This window comes from Pristis pectinata, chromosome 27 (genome assembly GCF_009764475.1).
Source record: "Pristis pectinata isolate sPriPec2 chromosome 27, sPriPec2.1.pri, whole genome shotgun sequence".
Lineage (NCBI taxonomy): Eukaryota > Metazoa > Chordata > Chondrichthyes > Rhinopristiformes > Pristidae > Pristis > Pristis pectinata.
The window spans coordinates 19,769,219-19,796,706 of NC_067431.1; the positions used below are offsets into that span (position 1 = coordinate 19,769,219).

General features: G+C 41.9%; 1 protein-coding gene across 3 annotated transcripts in view; it reads left to right on the forward strand.

Annotated features, from left to right (window-relative positions):
* phldb1b (pleckstrin homology-like domain, family B, member 1b) overlaps window positions 1–27,488 on the forward strand; it is a 300,640-nt gene that overhangs the window by 77,432 nt on the left and 195,720 nt on the right. For all 3 annotated transcript variants that reach the window (XM_052039867.1, XM_052039868.1, XM_052039869.1), the window contains exon 2: window positions 25,745–25,843. In XM_052039867.1, the coding sequence (XP_051895827.1) occupies window positions 25,745–25,843 (99 nt within the window). The remainder of the gene's footprint in view (window positions 1–25,744; window positions 25,844–27,488) is intronic.

Genomic DNA, 27,488 nt, shown 5'->3' on the forward strand with positions numbered 1-27,488 from the left:
TGGGAGCTCTCTGGATCTGACCTGGAATCTTAATTTAGTACAATTGCTGGATCTCTGTGAACAACGACTTAGATTGACCATCACTGTATGTGTGTTTTTGACTCCAGGCCCATGAATCTGCTCCCAACCCATTGCAGGCTTCAATCAGACTGCGTGCTCACTGATAATCCAGAGTTCTGGCCTGTTGATCCAGAGACTAGAATTCAAATCTCACCATGGCAGCTGGGGAATTTAAATTCAAGTAATTAAATAAATATGGAATCAAAAGTTAGTCTCAGTAATGGTGAATTTGAAACCATCAGATTGTCATAAAAAACCCACCTAGTTCACTGATGCTGTTCAGGGGAGAAAATCTGCCATCCTTAGAACAAAGAACAGTACAGGACAGAAACAGGCCCTTTGGCCCAAGATGTTGTGCTGAACAAATTAAACTAGTAATTAAATGCCTAACTAAACTAATCTGTTCTGCCCACACAACGTCCCTATCCCTACATTCTCTGCACATTCATGTGCCTATCGAAGAGCCTCTTAAACACCTCTGCCATATTTGCCTCCACCATCACCCCTGGCAGTGCATTCCAGGCTCCCACCACTCTCTGCATTAAAAAACTTGCACCACACATCTCCTTTCAATTTACCCCCTCTCAGCTTAAATGCATGCCCCTTAGTATTATACATTTAGACCATGGGAAGAAGATGCCAGCTGTCTATGCCTCTCATAATTTTATAAACTTCGATCAGGTCTCCCCTCAGCCTCTGTCGCTCCAGAGAAAACAACCCAAATTTGTCAAACCTCTCCTTATAGCACCTGCCCTCTAATCCAGGCAGCATCCTAGCAAACCTCTTCTGCATCCTCTCCAAAGCCTCCACATCCTTCCTATAATGGGGCAACCAGAATTGAATGCTATACTCCAGATGCGGCCTAACTAGAGTTTTATAAAGCTGCAACATAACTTCCTGACTCTTGAACTCAATGCCTCAACAAAAAAGGCAAGCATGCCACATGCCTTCTTTACTGCCTTATCAATTTGTGCAGCCACTTTCAGGGAGCTATGAACTTAGATCCCAAGATCCCTCTGTAGATAAACACTGTTAAGGGTCTTGCCATTAACAGTGTACTATCCTGTCTATTCAATATCTGACTTCAGACCCATCATTGTGGTTGACCCTTAGCAGCCTTATCAAATGGCCCAGCAAGCCACTAAATTCAGATGACAATTAGAATAAATCCCAGCCTTACCCATGACATCTACATCCAAGGAATGAATGAATAAATATGATTGGAAGTTCAGATATCCCAAATTGTTCCTGTAGATGGCATTGTGCTTGAGCTAAACGCAGCTCTCCACAGAAAAGTTTGGATAAAGGAAACAGGAACAGTGGAACTGAGTAGCATGAGCAAATGACTAGACCAGCCAGACCGACAGTTTACAACCCTATGGCCTCAGCCTCTAGAATTACTGTTGGCCTGTGTAATGATGCAGCATGGCTATTTATAGGCTTTCCCTTACTGCAGGATGTATCAAGAAAGGTCATTTTGACTGGGTTAAAGCATAACGAGTCTGTAACTAATCTTTTGCATGTTCTCCAATGCTGACCCCTCAGACATTCTGAGTTCTAACTGCTCTTCCACAGACGACGGGCTTTCAGTTGCCTGGGCTCTCAGGTCTCGATTCCCTCCTCTTTAAGATGCCTAGACCAACTTTGACCAAGCTTGTGATCACTTGTTTTATTCCACTATCTAATGCGCACTGCAGTGCCTAAGTGTAGAATACCCTGCAGGTTAAATGATGACACATCTGCCCTCGCACTGCACTGCCGGACCTGCAGTGCTTCCATAATGTACTGAGGTGAGGAACCAGGCACACTCCTTTTCTGAATGCATGAGAACAGCCCCATTCATTTGAATAGGGCCGTTTCACCAAAAAAAATTAAAACTTCATCTACTCAAATTAAATTAATATCAATGTTTTTCAGTAAGTAAGTTGAAGAGGGCTTTTAATATATTTTTAATGACTTCTAATATTTATAACTATTTGTATGTTTTTCAAATGTTTCTAAATGTCTCTGATCATCCAAGGTGATTAGAAATAGTGAAAAGGCCTTTGCCAGCACAAGCTATCAGAAGCCTATCAGGATGGTCCATAGAAGGGGCCTGAGTTTCCTCTAACTGTGGCCAGGACAGCCACAGCAGAGAGACTGGCAGGAATGTTGGGTGTTGTGCGGCTGCAGAAGGGAAGAGCAACATGAGCATCTCGCCAGTGGTGAAGCTGAGCCATGGGCTGGGTTCCAGGGCAATCCGGTGCAGTGTTTCCTTCAGTAGGTTGTTGTTAAGTTTTTGTTTGATGACACTCATGTGAAATGCCCTGGGATATTTTACTCTATTGAAGGTGCTATAGGAATAGAGATATTGGTTGGTTCCACCCCTCCCCCAACTCAGATTTACCACATTGGTTCCTTTCAGTTTGGAAATGTGCTTTTGGAGGTATATAAGCTGGCACAGGCTGAATGGACAGAATAGCCTCTCTCTGTGTAATGACAATTATATCATTCTATGATCTGCGCTAGGTATGGCACTGAAGATTAAATTGTGCGATGCAATGGCACTTTGTATCACATAAGGTCAACTACATGAAGCATTAACTGCTTTTCTCTCCACTGGTGCTAACTGACCTGCTGAGTGTTTATTATCACTTACAGATTTCTAGCAGCTGCAATAATTAACTTGTGTAATGTTGAATTTCACTGAAGTCATTTCTTTTTTGGTTGAACTTTGCATGACAAAGAATCCTAAAGCTAGTTCAAAGCTGAAACAATACCGCTCAGATCACCAAAGCCAGCACTTACATCTGTTCCCGGAAAACCAGCTCTTGGGATTGGTCTCCACTGAATACAATAGGACCAGATCTGTTGCTCCCCCACGCAATACTTTCCAGCTGTTGAACACTTAAATGTGTAGTTGTGTCAAATATGTCCCTGCTGACTTGGAACAATTCACTTGTTTTGCTGCTCTGATGTTTCAGAAAACATTGTTCCAGATTTACCCTATACTTTTTAAGTATCTGATACCCTTTTTGCACAGACCAAAAGTGCCTGAGTTTATTTATGGAAGTTCAAGGGCAATGTCAGAGGGAGGTTTTTCACCCAGAGAGTGGTTGGTGCATGGAATGCGCTGCCTGGGGTGGTGGTGGAGGCTGATACATTGGATAAGTTCAAGAGATTGTTAGATAAGCATATGGAGGAATTTAAGTTAGAGGGATATGTGGGACGAAGGGGTTAGATAGTCATAGGTGTGGTTTGAAGGGCGGCACAACATGGTGGGCCGAAGGGCCTGTATTGTGCCGTATTGTTCTATGTTCTATGTTCTATGTTTTATGTTTTTTATAGAGGATATTTATATCACCTGAGAAAATTATAAAGCACTTTATTGCAACTATTTCCTTTTGGAATTTAATCTTAGGAGTTATATAAAAAAAATGCAGCAGCAAATTTGCAGACTGCAAACTCCCACAAGCTTTGAGGAATTGAGGGGCAAATGATGGAATGACTCTCTGGATCTTTTTTGAAAAATGTTAGAAATTTTGATCATCCACTATTTCATCCAGAAGACATTTCCCACAGTGCAGCACCCTCTCAGTGCAGCACCAGAGCGTTAGTCTAGAAGTTGTACTCAGTGCCCTGGAGTGGGTCTTGAACCCCGAATTCAGAAGCAGCAGTACAGCACTGTGTACAAATCCTTGTTCTCAAGCCGGTAATGAATTTGCAAGTTCAGCTTGCTTTAGTTTCAATTTTCATTAAGACAATCCATAAGTATTGAGCTTTCAAGCAGGAAGCATTTTCCACAGAGTTTTGTTCCATTTGAGATGCAGTGACTTCTTATATCATCAAGCAAGTTGCGTTCATGTGGTGACATTTGACCGGTTTCCTCATTTTGGCTCCTTTTTACCTAAATCCATGCTGCACACTTCATTTCTTTATTAATTCATCCCATGGCATTGGGCATTGCAGGAATCTCGTTCGTTATGTGCTGGGCAGCATAATAGGCTCTGCTCTCTCACCCTCGTGTTTAAGCAGTTGACAGCATCTGATAGTTAGAAACTAAGCGTCTCCATGGATACTGGAACAATGAAGGTCGGGTGCTTCCGATTTTGAGTGATACGGCGGTGAAGAGGGATGAGGTGTTCATGGATTGGCACCTTCTGATTTAGAACCTATTCCCATGGTATGATAACTATCCATCTGACTCCTAGATACAGGTTATGGTGCTGGAGAGTGTCACCGTGTCAAAATCTCAGTCCAGGCTGTTGACTCAGCTGCTAAAACAAGAGGCCTCATAGACGCTTCCATCTAAAGCAGTAATCTAAGCTCATTAAACAATATTCTACACCCACAACACAAACAAGCATAGACAGATGGAAGTGAAACAATATTATTCATAATTATAATCCTTTCTAATGGTGTGTGTTGCTGCTGTGAATACTCGGTATAATAATACACAGCAGGGGAAAATATTGAACTGAAATAAGGGAATTTCAGTTTAGCTGGCACTTTGGTACAGTACCGCTGGAGCCCTACACTGTCAGAGGTGCCATCTTTTGTTTAGTACATTAAACTGAAGCCTTGGCTGCCCTTACAAGTGGGTGTAAAATGTTCCCATGGCACTATTCAAGAGTCACACTCAACATCAGCAAGACCAAGGAATTGATTGTGGACTTCAGGAAGGGGAAGTCGGGAGAACACACACCAGTCCTCATTGAGGGATCAGCGGTGGAAAGGGTGAGCCGCTTCAAGCTCCTGGGCGTCAACATCTCGGAGGATCTATCCTGGGCCCAACACATTGATGCAATCATGAAGAAGGCACGCCAGCGGCTCTACTTCATTAGGAGTTTGAGAAGATTTGGTATCTCACCAAAGACTCTTGCAAATTTCTATAGATGTATGGTGGAGAGCATTCTGACTGGTTGCATCACAGCCTGATACAGAGGCTCCAATGCACAGGATCGCAAGAGGTTGCAGAGGGTTGTAGACTCAGCCAGTTCCATCACGGGCACAACTCTCCCCATCATTGAGGACATCTTCAAAAGGTGTTGCCTCAAGAAGGCGGCATCCATCACTAAAGACCCTCACCTTATTATTACTACCTCGAGCCTGAAGACCCACACTCAGTGATTTTGGAACAGCTTCTCCCCCTCTGCCATCAGATTTCTGAACAGTCCATGAACCCATGAACACTATCTCGTTATTCATTTTTTTTGCACTATCTATTTATGTTGTAACTTACAGTAATTTTACGTCTTTGCACTGTACTGCTGCCACAAAACAACAAATTTCACAACATATAAGTTAGTGCTAATAAACTTGATTCTGATTCTGATTTTGAGATCTCTCTGGTGTCCTGGCCAATATTTTCTCCTCAGCCACTATTGGTAAATTTGATTATTGGGTCATTATCTCATTGTGGGCAAATTAGCTGCTCTGTTTCCAACTTTACACCAATGACTAAGCCAAAGGGGAGTATCTCAGAAGGGGATTGTCTGGCAAGTCTTTTGGGATGTCTCGAAGTTATGCAAGTTGATAAACACATGTGAATCTTTCTTACACCTTGTGCAATGTACATTAACTGATCTTTTCAAAGGGTTCTCACTGGGAAGGGACCCACAGATATCAAAACTTGGTTAAACTTGTGGGATGGGCATGAAGGACTGAATGGTTTATTCCTGTTCCTGTGCCTTTCATATTTCACAATTTGTACCACTCTCTCTCCACACACAGCCTGGGTTTGGAAAGCCAAATCTATAATAACCCACCTGACTGGGTTTCTCTGTCCCAGTTTAAGCATGAAAGTTCCACACCATCAGATGCAGAATGACAACCGAGGCAGACACTATGAATGATTCTGCAAGAAGCTTGTAAGAATTTTAAAAGATTGATCAATTGTTGTTCTTCAAGGGGAAGGAGGTGGGAACGATGAGTGAGAGAGGGGAGAAACAGATGTTGACTGGGTGTAGTCTGTGTTGGGGATAAATTTAGTCACTGCAGTAATTCATGGGTTGAGTAACCGAATGCACAGTTTGGCTCCAGTAAGCCTCTGCAGTTTGCAACGAGCAGTTTTGTTTGTGACCACATAGCCCGAAGTCCAGGAAAGTCGTACTTTCTGTCACATGTTTACTTTGAAGAGTGGAAGTGGGTTTCCTCTCCCCCATCCCTCTCTTCGTAGGGTCAAATGAATATTTTCAGACCACAATGATAAGAGATGAAATTTAAGAAAGAAAGGAGAAAATTTGCTAGTTTGGAGCAAGCCTTCAACAATAACAATAACCTGTCTTTGCTTAGTGCCTTTAACATAGTAACTCGCACCAAGATGCATAGCAAGAGTTTTATTAAAACATCACACATAATGCAATTGAGGCTGGGGGAATAATTTAAAAAATTTGAAAAGAGTATGTGAGATTTTGATTAGCTAGGGAGGGTGGTGAAGAAGGCATTTTGAGTATTGTGTACAGTACAATTTTGGTTACCCTGTTATAGGAAAGACACCATTAAGTTGGAAAGAGGGCAAAGAAGATTTATGAGAATGTTGCCATGACTCGAGGGTCTGAGTTATAGGGAGAGGTTGGGCAGGCTAGGACCTTATTCCTTGGAGTGTGGGAGACTGACGGGTGACTAAGGTGTATAAAATCATGAGGGACACAGATAGAGTGAATGCACACAGTCTTTTTCCCAGCGAAAGGGAATCAAAAACTAGAGGTGAGAGGGGAAAGATTTGAAAGGGACCTGAGGGGAGCTTCTTCACACAGAGGGTGGTGTGTATGTGGAATGGGCTGCCAGAGAAAGTGGTTGAGGCAGGTACAATAACAACATTTAAAAGACATCTGGTCAAGTACATGGATAAGAAAGGGATATGGGCCAAATGCAAACAAATGGGACTAGCTTAGATGGGAATTTTGGCTGGCATGGATGAGCTGGTCCCAAGAGCCTGTTTCCGTGCTGTATTACTTTATGACTGTAGGTAAGAATAATAAGGGTTAAGGAACTAAGGTCGAATTTCCCAACTTCCTAACCCGTACGTCTTTGGAATGTGGGAGAAAACCAGAGCACCCGGAGGAAACCCACGCAGACACGGAGAGAACGTACAAACTCCTTACAGACAGCGGCCGGAATTGAACCCGGGTCACTGGTGCTGCAGTGCAGCAGTTAGCGTAACGCTGTTACAGCGCCAGCGACCAGGGTTCATTTCCGGCCGCTGTCTGTAAGGAGTTTGTACGTTCTGCCCGTGACTGCGTGGGTTTCCTCTGGGTGCTCCGGTTTCCTCCCACATTCCAAAGACGTACAGGTTAGGAAGTTGTGGGCATGCTATGTTGGCACTGGAAGCATGGCGACACTTGCAGGCTGCCCCCAGAACACTCTACGCAAAAGATGCATTTCACTGTGTGTTTCGATGTACATGTGACTAATAAAAATCTTATCTCAATTTGTGCTTTGCAAAAAAGGTCCCCCGTGATCCATTTAATAGTAGAATAGGCTCAAGGGGCTGAATGGCCTCTTCCTATCCCTAAAGCAAAATACCACAGATGCTGGAAACCTGAAGTAAAACAGAAAATGCTGGAAAGACTTGGTAGGTCAGGCAACATTGGTGGCAAGAAAAACAGTTAACGTTTCAGATCGAAATCTCTTCATCGGAACTGGGGATAATTAAGGATAATACGGGTTTTAAGTTACAAAGAAGGGGGTAGGGGTGGAGAGGACAAAAGGGAAGGTCTGTAACTGATGAAGGTCAAGGCAAATGGGTGACATTGTGGTGGTGGTACCAGCTGGTGATGATGGTAAGGGCGAGTGAGGAATAAAATGTAAATCTGGGGAGGTGTTAACAGGAGGAGATGCGTAAGACCTGAACTTGCCAGAGCAGGGGAGAAAAACGTTTATGGATGTTGGAAATTTAAGAAACAAGGCTGGAAATTGTTGAATTGTTTCAGTATGCTTTTAACTGACCAAGTTATCGTAAACATTAGACCTCCTGAGCATCCCACAATGTAATATACATTCATACAAATGTGCAGGCCATCACTGTTAACCCAGGGAGGACTCTGGTTAGTGATTACCATTACTGTCAAACAGATTTGCTCTGAGGTTTTCAGTTGCAGGATCAAGTCCATGTGGGATAGATGCAAAGGTCAGGACACCTTGCATAATCTTTTGAACTTAAATTAAATACCATTTTGTTTTCTAATGTGAAGGCACCTTTGGAATTACTATGTATTTCTCTTATGCAATTTGCAGTCCTGCCCAACCTTACAACATTGTTCGAAAGGCTAACTTGCGTCATAATATGCCATTTTTGAATCAAAGTGGTGTTTCTCCTGCAGAAAGAGATACATCAGCTACAGTCAGCACAGAACAATACACTCATTATATCTAAGAGTTTACTGCTATTAACTATTACAAATAATGCTGGACAGATGTTGGTGCTTTACAGATAATAATCCCATTCCTTGGTTCAAATGTCAAAAATAAATTGGTTGATCTTCAGCCTAATGGCTGGTGATGTCATCTCACCTGCTCAATGGATTACTTTCCAATAACTCACAACTGTCCAATGCTTCCACTGAAGGACATGATGCACCAGATGTTTCCCAGGCCAGATGTTGCTTTGGCCCTTTCACTAGATCTAATGAATGGTTGCCTGTTTCAAGTCGCACCACCTGCTGAAAACAGAGGAGATGCTTAAACCAGAGTCGTTGTGGAGAAAATCACCACTAATCCTGCACACCCAACATGACCGAGGTGAACAATCCACCTCAAACCAGTTTGAAATCACACTACCCCATCTGGTGTGACTGGTATTAAAACGGCCCCAAGCAATGTTGTGCAGCAGTGGAGAGTTGCATGTACCAACATCACCCAGTGTAACAAAAGCCTCATCCAGGACACTGCCTTGGTCGCTAGACTTCAACCTTATGTGGAACAAATGGTTCATCATGAACAGGATTAGATTTGGTCAGGGTGAATGCAATCACTAAAGCATCAGTCACATGCTAATGTGACTGTAGATAAGAAATCCAATCCATGGAGCATATTCTCCAAATGCCCAGTTTACTCTTTTGATGGACCAACACCTGAAAGAAACACAATGCATTAACATGGCTCAACAACTTAAAAATTGACTATTAACCATTACTGACATAGAATGTAGAAAATAGCACAGTACAGGAATAGACCCTTTGGCCCATGATATCTGCGCCAAACACGATACCGAATTAAACTAAATATCTTCTGCCTGCACATGATTCATATCCCTCCAATCCCTGCACATTCATGTGCCTATCTAACAGCGTCTTAAATGCCACTATCATATCTGCTTCTAGCACTACCCCTGGCAGCCCATTCTAGGCACCCACCACACTCTGGGTAAAAACTTGCCCCGCACATCTTCTTTAAACTTTCCTCATTTCATCTTAAGTGCATGACCAATCAACTATGTGACAGAAAGCTAACTTTTATGTCTTATGTATGCTTATGTATAAATAATTTTTACCCACACAGTTGCCAGTGAGCTGATAAAGACGCAGCAATAGCATCAGGATATCCAAGATCACGTAACTGGGGAGATTGAAGCATTGGTATTGGTTTATTATTGTCATTTGTACCGAGGTACAGTGAAAAACTTGTCTTACAAACTGATCGTACAGGTCAATTCATTACACAGTGCAGTTACATTGAGTTAGTACAAAGTGCATTGAAGTAGTACAGGTGGAAACAGTAACAGTAAAGAGTAAAATGTCACAGCTACAGAGAAAGTGCAGTGCAATAAGGTGCAAGGCCACAACAAGGTAGATCGTGAGGTCATACTCCATCTCATTGTATAAGGGAACTGTTCAATGGTCTTATTACAGTGGGGTAGAAGCGATCCTTTGATATCCATTGAGAAGGGAAAAGGATGAATTCAATGCCAAATCAGTACTAAAGCAGAAAGAAGAGAAAGAGATTGGATTAAAAGGGTGAATAAAAGAGGCAGAAAGGAAAAGAACAAAAAAGAATTTGAAATTTGGCACTCCTAAACATGTGATAATTGAAAGGAATGAGATTGTGTGCTTACATTGCCTAAGCCAGAGAGACTGATCCACTCACGGACTCCGTTAAATCATTAAAAGGGGGCTCACACTGTTAATTAGTAGACTTAATTTTCCAGTAACTTGGTGGAACTCTTGGAGAAGCTGGAGGAAATCTGCTGACTTTTGGGAGGATATTGGCAGTAGGTTTAACTCCAGTTTTGTGCACTGATTTGTAGCTTGTCAAGTTGCTGCAAGTTGCGCACTCACAATGGGGAGCATCCTTCATGCACCATTATCTTTCTCAACAAAGGTTGGTCATGAAATGTTTCTGCTGATTCCCTCTAAACCCCTCTTGACTCAGTGGTAAAGAAAAAATATACATGTATAAGAAACGGGAGCAGGTATAAGCCAGACAGAACACTGAGCCTGCTCCACCATTCAGTCAGATCCTGGCTGACCAGACCTTGACCTTAACATCACTTCCTGCTCTGTCCGCATTTCCCCTTGAGTCTCTTGCAGTTTAAATGTCTGTCAGTCTCTGTGTGAATATATTCAATGTCTTTGCCCCCACAGTTATCTGAGGTAGAGAATTCCAAAGATTCAGAACTCTTTAAGAGAAGTTCGTGAACATTTCTTCAAGATTCAACTCCTTCATTCCAGGAATTAACCTGGTGAATCTCTTTTGCCCCGCAAACACATCCTTCCTTCAAGGTGGATCCCAAAACTGTACACAGTATTCTAGATGCCCATTCCCAATAAAGTTGCATCAAAATGTTCAATTTTCTATACACCATACCCCTTGCAGTAGAGAACAACATTCCAATAGCCTTTCTAATTACAATTTCTATATAAATAGCACCTTTTACTAACTCAGAATGCCATGCAACCACACATTGAACTGTGGTCACTGTAATGTAGGAAATACAACAGCTAATGTTGTGCACAGCGAGTTGCTGTAAACAGGAGAATAACAAACGGATAATCAATTTCAGTCAGTATGATCATGGATAAATGTTGGCTGGGAAGAATCCCAATTATAATTTGGAAAACGCCCATTAGTTTTTGGCCACTTGAGAAGGTACTTGTGAGTTTAACGTCTCGTCTGAAAGATGGCATCTCTGGCAATGCAGTGCTCCCTCACACCTGCACTGGGAGTCATTTGGTATTTACCTAGAACAAGGATGAGGATTTAGAAGGTCATGGTTTTCATCTGGAGGTCCAGTTGAGGTGAGAGGGCTAGTTTGATGGATAGTTGGGTGATGATAAAATCAGGTTTGGCTGTAGTAGGTGGTAGGATTGATAAACGGCCTCCATTGTCCTGGTTCACACGTTACCACATTACGTGAGTTTCTGGGGTATAATTGACAGCTGTAGAACAGCAATCCACATAGAGTTTCAAAAAGTGGAGAGGTCAACAAATCTCTTTGCAAAAAGATCTGCTGGAAGAATGGGCTGACATGTTCTGCATTTTAGTGTGGTGGGGCTGGGGTGGAGAAACCATTGTTCATTGTAAACAGGAAGGGAAACATTATAATTCTAATTTGTCTTTGCAACGCCCTGTGCAACCCATTGGAAAGATTGGCTGCCTTTGATTATCGTCACGCAGAGTAATTGGAAGTGGAAAAACAGAATAATGATGTTCATTATATGTGAAATATCTCACTTTAAATATGATGCTTGCAAATTGCTTCGTGTCTCTGCACAGTGGGAATAAATTAAATGTGCCACCAATGAATTAATAAACTGATCTAACCAGAGTGTAGCTAAGCTGCTTATGTTCTGAGCTGTTGGTGAATAAAACAAGTGAAATTCTGATGAAAGGTCATTGGCCTAAAATGCTGACTCCCACAGGCAACTGCTGAGGATTTTCTGTTTATATTTCAGATTTTCAACAAACCCAGAATTTGGTATTTGTATAAATATGTATCTTTCTTCTAATCTACTATGATGATTGCATGGCCAAGAAACAGAACTGAGGAAACCTTTTGCTGAAGTCATTTAATTCGCCAATCTCTTCACAGTCCAAGCGGTGTCTCTTGGGTTGGGATTATATTATAACTTGACAGGGTCAATCTCTTTAGTCAGCGTGATGTGTATTAAAGCATAAGGAATGGACTACTTCCGAGAGCTTGGGACCCATTGCATGGTCTCCTGTCATTGATTTTCCTGCTGATTCATTTCCTGAAGTATCTCTCCTTCCTCTTGTAAACTGGAGCTCTTATCAATCTTTCCCAAATTTCATATCGCCTCACCACAACAAAGCAGGCCAGTCAGCCCATTGAGTCCATGCCAGCTCTCAGACTATTTCTATTTGCCCCATTCTCCCACTTATTTCCCTACAACCGATTCTCACTCTCACACTCATCAACTCCCCCCAAGTCCTCTGACACCCATCTACGCTCAGGGGTAATTTACAGTAGTCAGTTAACCTATCAACATATCTTTGGATGAGCACCTGGAGGAAACCCACTTGGTCACAGGGAGAACATGCAAACTCCACACAGACAGGTCAGGACTGAACTACAGTTGCTGGAATTGTACAGCTTTATGGTTGAGCCTGGTGCTGTTCTACATGATAAGTGTTCAGCCAGCTTTCTCAGAATCTGAGAAAAAAATCTGTTTCCTTTAAAATATACCTTAATTTGGAGCCAATTGATAAATAGTTACATCTGAACTTTTTTACAAAGTCTGCCGGGCTCTTGCTGCATCAGTTACTGAGGGTGGACCCTGACCTTACATGATCATGTAACGTGGGCAATGGTGAATGGGCTTTTACACCTCTCCCCATTTTTGCTTCCATTGAAGACAACCAGAGATTCACCTTACCTGCTTTGCACCATGACCCAAGTTCAAAATCCACCCAGCATGTTTAAAATTAAAGCTGAGAAATTAAATATTAGTTTTCTTAATGGATTGACTTTAGGAATTAAAAGTGGTTATTAAATTCTTCAGAGCCTCAAAGTGCTTTCTTCAGCTTTATGTCGTAGATTTTACTTATTCCTGGAAATATGACATAAGTTTAATGCAGTAGAATCCAATATTTTGCTGCCAGGTTTTCTTGTTGAAGTACTGATGGGAAAGCTAATCGTAAATCTTTCCTCTGCTCTCCATGCTGTGCGACCTTTACCTTAGTTTTGATTATTTATTCATGACACACGTAATATGTCACAGGATCTTACAGCGCTGGAGGAGGTCATTTAGCTTTTGGTGCCTGTGCTTCGTTCTTGAAGAAGTTACTCAGTTGTGAGTTCAAGTCCCACTCCAGAGACTTAAGCATAAATATCTGGACTGAAATTCCAATGCAAGGAGTGCTGAACTGTCAGATGAGATGTTAAAGCAGTGACCCATTTGTTCTGTGAGATGGATATGAATGATCCCATTGCACTATTTTGAAAAAAATAAACCTGTATTTCATATTTATCCTTCACATGAGATATGGTCTTTTTCATATTGCTGTTTGTGGGATCTTACTGTGCACATATTTGTTGCCATCTTTCCCCCTTTACAACAGGGAGTATATTTTGAGTACTTCATTGACTGTAAGGTGACTTGCGAGGGATGTGAAAGGTGGCATATGAATGCAGATCTATTTCTTCCATGTGTCTGCCAGATAAAGGAAGGGACTACCAATCAGGAGAAGAGAATAACAGAGAGCGAGATGACATGCCAGTGACTTTTCAGGACAGCGGGAAGCTCTGACTGAATGACAAGTGGCACCGACTGTCACACAACAAGTGAGAGTGACTAAATGACAGGAAGAAAGAGGTCACACAGAGAGAGGCTGACAAATGGAGGAAAAAAACAGCAAATCAGTGAATGACCAAGAGAAAGGTTTTCTACATTATGGGGAGCTTGAATAGCAGAAGGACTGACAGTATGATAAAGTGGCTGTGCATATTTATTTGAGTGTGGGTTCATTCTAAAGGACACTTTGGAGAACAATAAAACAGAAGCTTGAGGACTGTATATTTCAACCTGAAATCAATCTTACACTCTTAAAGAAATATCAAGATTGCTAACTGTTTATGTACACTAGGTTTATGTAGATTTCTTTGCCTGTGTGGCCTTGCCTGAATCCGGGAATAAGTTCATGAGGAGAAAAAATAGCCCTGCAGATTCTTAGAGGCACAAATATTGAAAATGCAGGAAACTTGAAATGTAAGCAGAAAATGTACTCAGCAGGTCAGGCGGAGAAACAAGTTAACGTGTCAGGACGGTGGGCTATCACATGATCATAGGAGGAGGCATTTGACACATTGTGCTTTTTGGTATCCATCCAATTAATTCCATTTTCCCCAGAGCTCTGTAAATCTGTTCTCATATTTATTCAATTTTCTTTTGAATATTTCTATTGAGTCTATTTCTCCTAGTCTGTGGGTCATTACTGCCCAGGTCACAGTAACTCACTGTGGGGAAAAGAACCATTTCCTCATATGGACTGACATCTGAAATCCTCCCATTCACAACTTTAAACACTCTGATGAAATCTTCTCAATTATTCTGCACATAACTGAAGTTGGTCCTCCCTGGCACTTTCCTCGTAAATCACCTCTGCTCCCACTCCCATTCTAAAATGTAGTGCCAGAATTGAATTCACCGCTCCAGCTGAAGATAAAGCAGTGTTTATAAAGACTTAACATAACTTCCTTGCTTTCATCAAAACTTATTAGACATCTGTACTTTGTTTACAGTGATGAGATTAGCCTCCCGTTATTGTTGAAGTTGGATCTCCTGCAAGTTCTTGTACAGTCTCGCTCCTGTCAACTCTCTGCATGAACATAAGAACATAAGATGTAGGAGCAGGAGGAGGCCATCTGGTCCTTTGAGGCAGCCCTGCCATTCATCAAGATCTTGGCCAATCTTCTACTTCAGTGCCATTTCCCGAAACTGCCTCTCTTGATTCCCTAAATGTCCAGAAATCTCTATCAATGACATGTGGTCGAATTGAAGCTGTTCTCTAATTATCATAGGACCAGGGAACATTGAAGCAAGCACAGATCCTCAAGCTTGTTTCCAGCCATTGTAGCTGCTTCTTTGGAATGTTCCCTGTTGAATTATTTGTCTCTAACTCTAATACTCCTTGGTTCTCCATAAAGTGGAGAATGTCTTTCGAAAATGTGTTCTTTCTGGACTTCCAACAAGACAGCTCTAAATCATTAAAGCTCGGGCACTGACTGTTCTGATGGTGTAAAGTGACATTGGTATCAGTGCAGTTAGTGGTGTCATTGCCTCACAACTCCAATGATGTGGGTTCAATCTTGACCTCTGTGTAGAGCTCACATGTTCCCCCGTAACTGCAAGGATTTCATTTGGGTGCATCCCAAAGACATGTGGGTTGGTAGGTTAATTGCTCACTGTAAATTCTCCTTCATGTGGAGGTGAGTGGTAAAATCTGGCTGGAGAGTTACAAACAATCTGCTGGAGGAACTCAATGGGTTGAACAGCATCTGTGGGAGGAAAGGAATTGATGATGTTTTGTGTCAAAGCCCTGCATCAGGACTCCTTATGCATGGTTTCAACCCGAAATGTCAACAATTCCTTTCCTCATGCAGACTCTGCTTGACCTGCTGACTTTCTTCAGTGGATTGTTTGTTGCTCCAGATTCCAGCATCTGCAATCTCTTATGTCTCTCTGGCTGGACAGTTGATGGAAATGTGGGGAAATTAAAATGGATTAGTGTAGGATTAGTGTAAATTGAATTGGAATTGGACTTGGTTTGTTATTGTCACATGTACTAAGATACAGTGAAGAACTTTTGTTTTGCATGCTGTCCAGACAGATCATTCCAAACATAAGTGCATTGAGGTAGTAGAAAAGGAAAAGCAATAATAGAATCCAAAATATAGTGTTACAGTTACAGAGAAAGTGCAGTACAAGTGGACAAATAAGGTGCAAGGGCCATGATGGGGTAGATTGAGAGATCAAGAGTTCTTCTTTATCATACAAGAAGTCTGTTCAAGAGTCTTATAACGGTGGGATAGAAGCTGTCCTTGAGCCTGGTGGTCCGTGTTTTCAAGCGTTTATACCTTCTGCCTGATAGAAGGGAGGAGAAGAGGGAATGACTGCATGGGAGGGGTTTTTGATTATATTGGCTGCTTTCCCCGAGGGAGTGGGAAGTGTAGATAGAATCAATGGAGAAGCGGCTGGTTTCTGTGATAGATTGGGCTGTATTCGCAACTCTCTGCAATTTCTTGCTGTCTTGGGCAGAGCAGTTGCCATACCAAGCTGTGATGCATCTGGATAGAATGCTCTCTGTGGTGCATCTGTAAAAATTGGTGAGGGTCATTGGGGACATGCCGAATTTCCTGGGTGCTTGTGGTTAACATGGACTTTGTGGGCCAAAGGTCCTGTTTCTGTGTTGTATGACTATGATAGACCAAACAACCTTTTATCAAATGTGACACTTGGGGAATCTTTCCACTTTTGAAATCAGCTGCTAAAACCTCACTGAGGGCTCAAAAATCTATGCCTCGTTGGTAGTGAATATCTGCAGACGATGCAAGAATGGATGTCTGATGTTGCCCAGTCTTAAATTTTGTTTGATAGCTACACAAGGGTGAATTGCTGTTGTCATCGATCCATAAATTTGCATCTGTGGGTCTGACTAAGTTCCCAGTTCCAAAGGGCAGGGAATGATGGGTAAAGGGAGTACTTCCAAAAGTATCATCAAACCTAGGACCTTCCACACAAGTCAGTGCCTCAGGGAAATATTGTTATGGAGCCACTATTGCTGATTAATCTATAAATAATAGGCTCATTTGCTGAGAAAATCTATTTTGCTGAATGTTACACACAACCTACACTTTAAGTATAATTGGTATATGGTTATTTGCTATAATGCAATGCATGTTATCATCAAGGAAAGCTGAGAATTGTTTTTACTATATGTGTTGACATATTACATCGCCACAAATTGTTCACATTTTTGGGTTTCGGCTTGTGTGAACCTGCATGGACAACTTGAATAGCACAAACATGTTTGCAGATTGCGATTTGAGGTCTTTTCTTTAAAAAGGCAAGTCATTTCATGCTCTTATTCTGTATAGCCGTCAGCACCTCCAGGTTCTCTGTCCTTCCCCCTACTCCCAGGGAGGCATCGACTCCTCTTATCTCTATTGAACAATGAAGCATGATTAGTCTTTACCTACAGTCAGTCTTGGCTCACACCACCAAAGTTTCTCCTTACCTGAGGAAGCCCATCGTGTAAGTGATTACTTCTGTTGCGATTTTCAGAGCTGTGGTTTGGAGGAAGTGTGCTTCTGTGTCTGTGTCTATGTGTGTCTGTCTGTGTGTGTAAACTGTGTTTAAAAACTGTCTCAATAATGTCATTGAGAATCTCATGGTTTCTAAATCCGAACAGCAGAAGTGAGTCGGTCAGAGGGCAAAGGGATACCATGTGAAATTTTCTGGATGACTGTCTCCATCTAGCCAGTTAAAGTAGATAAACTTGAAAGGGTACTGTTACTGTTAACAAATTAGCAGTTAGGTCCCTTTTTGGTGAGTGGGTGAAAGAAAGATGTTGATAGAATATTTTTCCAATGCATCCAACTTCGAATGCATTTGTTTTGCTGCCTCTATGCTTGTTAATCTACATCGACTCCTGATTTGGCAATTAATCTATTTTAAAAGCCTTATCTTAGCTTTCAGGGCTACAGCACTCTCTGTGTCCCTCAACTTCTGGCTTCTTGCTTATCCCTGATTTCCAACACACACCTAGTGATGATTGTGCCTTTTGGAATGAACTCCCTAAATCTCTCTGCATTCTCCCTTAAAATACTTTTTTGAACAAGCTCCTTTGTCACCTGCCCTGCTAGTTCCTTATTTTGCCTCACATAATCTGTTGTCAACCTCCAATGATCAGTTTTACCACTTTGAAAGTGTAATAGAATTGCAAAAGAAATATTCATTGCTGTAAATATTCAGATGAACAGAAAGAACATTTCAGGTCAATGAGCTTTTATCAGCTAAAGATAAACAAGGTTTGAAGTTGCAGAGGAAGGGGAAGAGTCCAAGAGAACAATCTGCCGGAGGTAAAAGCAAATGGACTATCTTAGGCAGATGTATTAGAAAACAGACAAATTTATAATTTACCCAAAAAGGAGAGAGAAAAAAAACCTGAATGCTGGAAATGTGAGATAAAAGGCAGTAATAACTGAAATTGTTAAATACAGTGTTAAGTGTGGAAGGCTGTAACATGCAGAGCTGGAAAATGAGATGCTGTTTTTCAAGCTTGCCTTGAGCTTCATTGGTACTGTGTAGAAAGCCAAAGACAGAGATGTCAGAATGGGATGGGGAATTAAAGCGGCATTCACAGAATGAAGCCTACAGGTACTTCAGGCAAGCTATGTCAGGAAGCTCTGCCTTTGTGCAGTGCATTATAACGTTGTCCCAACATAATTCAGACACCAGTACATCCAAAAGAGAGTTCAGGAACAGATACAAGAGATCCTGCAGATGCTGGAAATCTGGAGCAACAAACACAAAATGCTGGAGGAACTCAGTCGATATTTCGGGCTGAGACCTTTCATCAGGACTGGAAAGGAAGAGGGCAGAAGCCATAATAAAAGGGTAGGGGGAGAAGCACAAGCTGGCAGGTGACAGGTGAGTCCAGGTGAGAGGGGGAAGGTAGGTGGGTAGCTCAGGAAGAGCCCCTTTATCCAAAGTGCTGAGAGTGTGGAACTCAGTCCTACATGGAGTGATTGAAACAAATAACAGAAATACAATAAGCATAGATGCTGAATAACATTTAAAGAGAAAGACGTGTGGGCTGAGATGAAGCAGAGTATGAGGAGGCTTTTATGAAGCAAAAATACCAGCAGGGACCTTTACCTTACTGACATTGCATGTGGCGTAAGTTGAGAGCACTTCCTACCATGATATTGATGTGATGTCGGGGGAATATACCACCCCAGTTGTCCCTTACCCTTTTGGTCCCTTACCCTTTTATCCAATTTTGGTAAAAAGCAACTGTGCAGAATTGAATTTACATTATATAATAACAATATCATTACAATAAACTGGGAGCTACACTGCTGCCTAAGGTAGAGAGATCAGAAGTGGTACTGTGCCCAGCCAGCAGTCCTGATGGTTGGAATATAACTGGAAATGGCACTGAGCTCAGAACAGGCTACGCTGACCTGGCTTGGGTGGCTGGAATGCCTTTGAACAGATGAGGAGGGAGAGAGGGGGTTCAGTGCTGGGCAGCAGCTTGTTACACAGCTTGTATTACATGCTGGATGCTCTACCATAATGACATAAACCTCAGTAGTAAATAATTCATTCTAAACTGTACCTCACTGTACAATAAAAATAGCTCCAACCACTTAAAGCTGTAATTTCACCAGATAAATGTGCCTCTGACCCTTTGATTAATCTTCAGCCTGTAACTTAATTTTGTATTTCTATTATTTTATATGTAAATCATCCAAACTCTTCAATTAAGTCACAGCCTGTGCCTCATTTCTTGTTATCTTTGTGCAATATAAATAAACCACTTCTTGATTAAATTATGCTCCAAAAATCACTCTAGTAAACCTGTTATTCTGTATAGAAATCACAGAAACCTTTGATTAGATTTTAGCTAACTCACTCCTGGAAATCTGTTATTCTACATATGATATGTTTTCTATGTATAAGCTGCTCTGTACCAGCCTGCAACTCAGTCCCGGGGATGTTTTCTGCTGAGTGCCAGCGTCACAGCATTCGCAGCTGACAGCAGAGTGAAGTTAGATCCTGCTGACTCTTGGAGTAATTCCCTGCCTGACAGAGAAGATTGTAATAAATAGACCTGGGGCAATGGTCTTTCCAAATTCTCCTCACAACTTTAAATTCTTGCCTCTGACCCATCTCCAGATTTTATTGCCCCCATACTGATGGCCGTTGTTTCAGCTGCCTGGGCCCTTAGCTCTGGTATAGTCCTGTTTCTCTTCCTAATTCTTCATTAAACATTTTGTTTTGAGCAGCCTTTGTCTTCCCTAAAATCTTCTGATGTATGGTGTCAAATTTTATCTGTGAAACTCTTTGGGATGTTTTATTATGTTGGGGTACTCTGTAGGTCTGTTGCTGTTGAATAGGATTGCAATCCAAGCATTCCGCAGTTCATTTGATAAGATTTTTTTATCAAGTGGGAGCTTGTTTTCTTGACATCTGTCTGTCCTGATATTAAGTAATCTCAGTCGCAATCTATTTGAAATGTTTTTCAAACTGGATTCAAGTTGGCTTCAGATATTGTGAGGCTGGAGTTGTGGCTGTCTCAGATCTTTTGAGTTCAAATGTTGTGGTTTGAAGCTCCCAAGCTGCGTGGTTGTGAAATATGCAAACAGTCTGAAGACTGGATTCAAGAGTTTCAAAGTGGAAAGTTTAATTCCTTTGTCTGTATACATCTGCCTCTAATCCCCTCCTGAGGGTGTTTATGGAGCTTCCAGCTATTGTCTGGTATCTTTCCCAAGTGACCATTCTTTATACGTCAGCTTCAATGGGGTGCAGGATGTTCATCATGGAAGGCATCGCAGCTGAGACCAGCTCCAATTTCTCCCATTGTCAACACACCTGCTCTCTTGCTGCATTTTCTGTAATGTTGACCTTTGTCCTCTTGGATCAAAGTGTACCTGAGACCATGTCTCTTGAAAGAAGAACAAGCAGACAATTGCTGCTCCGTCAGAGGTGCCATCTTATGAACAAAATATGAAACTAAGATCTTGCCTGCCCTATTAGAAGTGTAGAAAACATCACAGGTATGATCTTGGAAGGAGTTCCCTCCATTATCCTTGCAAACATTTACTTCTCAACTAAACACATTGATTATCTGACCATTTATCACAATGCTGTTCGTGGAATCTTGCTGAGCATAAGTTGGCTGCCACCTTACAATAGTGGCTGCAGGTTAAAGAGAGTTCCTTGGCACTAAATCACTCTAGGAGACCAAGATGATCCAGTGCTGGGGGAAATTTCTTCTGCAAGGTTCAACAAGTGAAGTTGGGGTTGTTTTCCTTGGAGCATAGAGAGGAGGTTTAACAGAGATGTACAAGACCAGCTAAAACTTAGAACTGGGCATGTAACTAAGAACCCGGTTAAATTTATAGTTAGTTTATATTTAGTTAATTTATATAATTTGAGAGCCAAAGATATATGAGTAAAGGCAGATGTAAGTAGTTAGGTTAAAGGTCAGCCAATCAGTTTGGGTTCAGACAGAGTAGATAGAAAGGAGCTGTTCCCTCGAGCAGATGGTGCAAGGAACAAGGGACGCAGATGTAAAGTGATGGGCAAAAGGCACGGTGGGGGATATGACCTGAACTCATCACCTGTCAGAGACAGAGGAAATTGTGTAGACAGCTGAGGGGAGGGAGAGAAAAAGTGCTGAGATGGGAGGAAAGAGCAGGGGTATTGACAGGAATACTCAGCAGTGAGCTGGCATAGACTTGATGGGCCAAATGGCCTCCTTCCCTGCCATAATGACAGTCTGATTCCAGGTTAATTATACCAGCTAAGCACAACTTCTTCCTTCGTGCTTTTAAGTAATAGATTCTCAGTGCAGCTTATTTGTTCGATGAGTCATAGACGTTTTAGAGGATTACAACAAAATAATTGAATTAACAAGAAGACTGACTGTGAGCTGATGGGAAGCAGTGAGGGAAGTGTTTGGTGAAAGCTCTGCTTTCCCCCTTGCACCCTGCCTTCACTCTGCTGATGACCCTGCTGATAATTGCCTCCATTATCAAATCCTTCAATGGAACTATTGCAGCAACTGTTTACTGTAATTTTGCTGTTGTGTTGCCATGGCAGCTGAGCTCGGCAACACACTTGTCTTCACTTCCTCATTCCCCCCCTCAGCACCACCCCCCACCCACCAGCACCGCAGAACATTGTCAGGGGTGGGCAGTGAGTCGGGCGGGGGTTGTGTAGGCTGCAGCTGTGATCGAAATGCTGTGTGCCGGGGGATTTGTTTTCCACTCCTCCCTGGTTTCAGGTTTTGTTCTTCGCTCAAGACAGGCAGCTGGGCTGAAACATCTAGGTTATTTTATTTAAATAGGAAAGCATTAAACAGGGTGGCTTGTTAATGACTCACAGCCCCATCTGACCAGTGGAGGGGTGGGCGGAGTGTGCGAATGGATCTCAGCTGAGCTAATACCGTCTTTTTAACCCCTGAAGCACTTTGCTGTTGGCTTTAGATTGTTGACAATACAGGGAATCTTAACCACCAGGATCTCACGTTATCATTTCCAAGGGACGCTGGAGACATGTACATATGATCGTATGATAACAAAGTCAGACTGAGTTGTGGAGTCATACAGCACAGAAACAAACACCCTCAATCCACTGTGTCCACCTGTGCTTTCATTATCTCTCAAGCCTATTCCCATTTCCTTGCACCATTTTATGTTAATCTGTTTTTAGTGCTTCACCAATTCACTTTCCAGACAGATTCCAACAACTTTAAGTTCCCGGGCATCAACAGCTCGGAGGATCTATCCTGGGCCCAACACATTGATGCAATCACGAAGAAGGCACGCCAGCAGCTCTACTTTGTTAGGAGTGGAGGAGATTTGGTGTGTCACCAAAGACTCTTACAAATTTCTATAGATGTATGGTGGAGAACATTCTGACTGGGTGCATCACAGCCTGGTATGGAGGCTCCAATGCACAGGATCGTAAGAGGCTACAGAGGGTTGTAGATTCAGCCAGCTCCATCACAGGCACAACTCTCCCCACCATCAAGGACATCTTCAAGAGGTCGTGCCCAAAGAAGATGGCATCCACCATTAAGGGCCCCCACCATCCAGGATATGCCCTCTTCTCGTTAGTACCGTTAGGGAGGAGGTACAGGAACCTGAAGACCCACACTCAATGATTCAGGAACAGCTTCTTCCCCTCTGCCATCAGATTTCTAAAAGATCCATGAACCCATGAACACCACCTCGTTATTCCTTTCTTTTGCACTATTTATTTATTTTTGTAATTTGTAGATTTTTATGTCTTTGCACTGTACTGCTGCCACAAAACAACAAATTTCACGTCATATGTCAGTGATAATAAATCTGATTCTGATTCTAATTCTGATTCTGATTCTGGATCAAGAATAGGTTCTTATCAAGCAGATTGGCTGATTGGGAACCCACCTCCTTAAATCTGCCTTTGTTCATATCCCTTTGGTTATCAAAATTCATCGATTGAGGCACTTGAACAGGCACATGAAGAGGCAGGGGATAGAGGGATACGGACCTTGGGCAGACAGATGGAATTAGTTAGATTGGTATGGTCGGCACAGACATTGTGGGCGGAAGGGTCTGTCCCTGTGATGTACTGTTCTATGTTTTAAATGTTCCTCTAGATTCAGTTCTCATTTCTGCAAGTCTTCCACCACCCTCTGTATGTAAAAGATTTTCCTAATTTCACCCCCGGTTCTAATTTTTAGATCACATCGTCTTAGCCGGGATCCCCAAACAGTTACTCAAATAGTTACTCTAAAGCAGGAATTGAAACACTCCACGCTGATAACTAACTCAGCCAAATGCAACGACACCATTACCAGGCAGAGTCATAGAGTTATACAGCATGGAAGCAGGCCCTTTGGTGCAACTCATCCATGCCAACCAAGTTATCTACTTGAGCTAGTTCCATTTCCCTGCATTTGGGAAATCCCTCTAAACCATTCCTATCCATGTACCTGTACCTGCCTCTACCACTTCCTCTGGCAGCTTGTTCCATATACCCACCATCCACCACCATTTAAGCCTTCAAAACCCTTCAAGACTTTTTAACACTCTGTTAAAATATTCCTTAACTTTGCCTGTACCAGTGGATTATTAGTGATCTGTGACTGGAGCAACTTGATTTAGGCAAATGACCAGATGTGCTTTGATCCCTGAATGTGTCCCATTAGTCGCAGTGAACTATAACTTTTCATTTCAAGTTATTATTCAGGGGAGATAGAGAGAGTAAATGAGGGGTATTTCATTCAGATACAGCCAGCGGGTGGGAGTAGAAGAGGGAACGGGAGTGGGAGCAGAGGCCATAGGCAAAGTGACAGGTATCAGGAAGTATTTCTTTCTTTAGTTGGAATCACTTGACTGGAGGTACATTTTAATCGAGGAGTGGAGTAGATTTAATCTGAACACCACAAGAGGAGTAATAAAAACAAAAACTGCTGGAAAAACTCAACAGGTCATTTAGCATCTGTGCAAAGGGAAACATTTAATGCTTCAGAAGCAACAAACAATCTGCTGGAGAAACTCAGATGGTCGAGCAGCATCTGTGGGGGGCAAAGGTATTGTTGATGTTTTGAGTGAAAACCCTGCATCAGGGTGAAGTCCGAATCATCGACAATTCCTTTCCTCCCACAGGTGCTGCTCGACCCGCTGAGTTCCTCCAGCAGATTGTTTTTTGCACCTGATTCCAGCATCTGCAGTCTCTTGTGTCTCCAGTTAACGTTTCAGGTCTGGGACCCTTCATCAGAACTGAGCTGGTCCAAAGAAGTAAGGTTGGCAATCGTTTCTTGTTGATGTACCTCTATATCCAAAGCAGTGGTCTGATGGTGTAAATTCTTTGTCAATTTAGAATTTGTCCCTGGAGGCTCATATTCTGAGAGAAGCCTCTTAATCCAGAAAACTCACTAAACCAGATGTGCAGACATCTCTTATCTATCCCACTATCCTCATAGACCCATAAAGAAGGAGCAATATGTGCATTAATCTTTATATCCTGAGGCTCATTTCAGTCCAGGTAAGTATAGGGTAATGCATTTGAAGAGGCGCACCAAGACAATGAAAGGGAGGTTATTGAGAAGAGTTTCAAAGGGAACTTGCAGCATACATTCACAGATCCTTAAAAGGAGTGGGACAGGTCAACGCAGTGGGTAAAAAGGTAGATACTTTTCTTTACCAGCTGAAATGCAAAATGTAAGAGCAAGGAGGTACTGTTGAAATGTATACAACTGTAGTTAGGCCACAGCTTGAGTACAGCACACAGTTCTGGTCACCATAAGATGTGCTTGCACTAGAAAGGATTCAAAGAAGATTTATGAAGATGTTGCCATGACTGGAAAACTGTAACTATGGGGAAAGATTGGATGAGCTCGGGTTATTTTACTTGGAACAGAAGATCATAAATGGAAATTTAATTGAGGTGATTAAAACTATGAGAGGGCCACATAAAATAAACAGAAAGGACATATTTTCCTTTGCAGATGGGTCAAAAAACAAGAGGGTAGAGATATAAACTAGTTGTTTGCGGGATTAGAAGGGAGATGAAAAGATTTTCTTTCACTAGGAAGGATGCCTGAAAGGGTGATGGTGGCAGAAACTCTCATCACATTATCAATGTGTATTTGAGGTGCTGTATCCAACAGGGCTACAGACCCAGTGGTTGAAGGTGAGATTAAGCACTTTATCGACTGGCTTTAACCTGATGCTCCCAATGTGTGTTGTCATGCCATGGATTTTCTATGATTCTATGCAATCCATGTGTCAATCTGAAAGGGCAGTCGAAGCAGATTCAGTAAAAACCCTTAGAGTGACTTGAATAACTACCTGAAAATGAGGAAAAATTAGAGAGTTACTTGGAAAATTCAGAGTTGGATTTATTGAACTGCTCTTTCAAAAAACTGACACAGTGGGGTAAATGGTCTTCTGTGTAAAATTCTAGGAAATAACATATGAAAATAAAAATAGATGTTTTTTCTTTCTCTCTCCTAATCTCAGGACATCCAGGAGTGTGAAAGTGTGATTGTGAATGACATCATGGACAAGCAAAACAGAAACACTCCAGACCAAATGAAGAAAGCACAGAAAACCATTCAGGTAAAACATATTGGGTCAAAAGAATTTGGACATTTACATCTGGAGTATATTACCAGCATTTTTTATTTATTGGTCTATTTTAGTATGGATAGACATTCTGAGGCATCGCAGATGCTAGGTTGGCAGACTGATTGGTTTGCAATGTGTGTGAATGTAATGTAACATTTTCAGGATTAGCTATTTCACAGTACTTGCACTGCAGTTCTGGCTCTGTGGGTAGCATTCATCTCTTAAGTATTCAAGTTGTTGGGCGGCGCGGACTCGTTGGGCCGGAAGGGCCTGTTACCACTCTGTAAATAATAATAATAAAAGTCTAACTTTAGAGATTAAATTCTCTTACCAAGGTTGACATTCTAGTGAAGCTCCCATGCAGAGTTTCATGTCAGAGATGAGAACTTTCAGAAGAGATGTCTTTCCTTTTGGATAGACGCAAAAGATTCCAAAGTTCTTCCCAGTCTCTTGGCCAACACTTATTATTCAACTGATGTCAATAAAACAGATTATCCGGTTAGTTATCTTGTTATTTATGAGAAGTTGCATTGTCCAGGTTGGCTGACTTCTGAGCGTGGCATTCAAACCTCTTTCAATGGCTGCAAAACACTTGGAGAAATCCTGAGCAGATCATAGGAACTGTAAAAATGCACCCTTTCTCCCCACTTGAGAGGAAACAAAAGTGACACATGTTGGAGACATCATCTGGTACTGTCTACATACAACTTTTAACAAGTGATTCAATTGCACTTTATGGAGTCAGTTGATGACTTTCCTTCAAAACTTGATGGCGGGGTTCTGAGACAGATTTCAGAAGCTGGGCTTCAACACTGCCTCATCACCAGAGCCTGAAACTGCTTCCATACAGAATTTTTATACTAAACATTTAAATAGGCAGCCTCAGTGTTGAATATTTTTGTAAACTGTGACCAAAAGTCAAGAGTAGTTTGGGTAAGAGGCATCCATTTACACAAGTATGTATTAATGAGGTAATTGGTGCTAATAGTTTAACCCAGAAACTCCAAAATGGTGATGGGTGTGAGCATTAGTTTGTTCATTTAGAAAGTGATAATTCGCTCATATAATGACAGGCAAGAGTGGGATCTTCACTCAAGAGGGGACTGATATGAAGAAGGCTGGAAGCTGAGGTACTAGCAGATTCCAAGTAACAGATTCATAGGTTCATTGGGTTATACAGCAAGGAAACAGGCCCTTCAGCCCAATTCATCCATGCCGATCAAGATGCCAATGTAAACTAATCCCATTTGACTGTGTTTGGCCCACCAACACTTTTCCTAGTGCTCCTGGAATGTGCTGCATGTGTCAATTCATTATTCATTCCACATCATAGTTTGGAATTTAAAATCCAGTCATTTTAATGGACTCTGCAACAAGAAGGGCAGGAATGGAAAGCTTCCAGTATGGGTTTCAGTAATGTTTCTCAGCAGAGATTTGGGCCTATTTTATACAATGAATGTGTGATTTATCTTCTGTCACCATTCCTGGTTCAGTGACAGTTCTTGGCCAGATTATTCTTGGTGTCTGTCAACTTGCTATTTGAACTAGTTGTAAACAGAAGAAGGAAAGCTACTCCAAATTGTGAGTGTCAGTCTGCACCTTTGGCACTTTTCCCAGCACTCCCGGAATGTGGTGC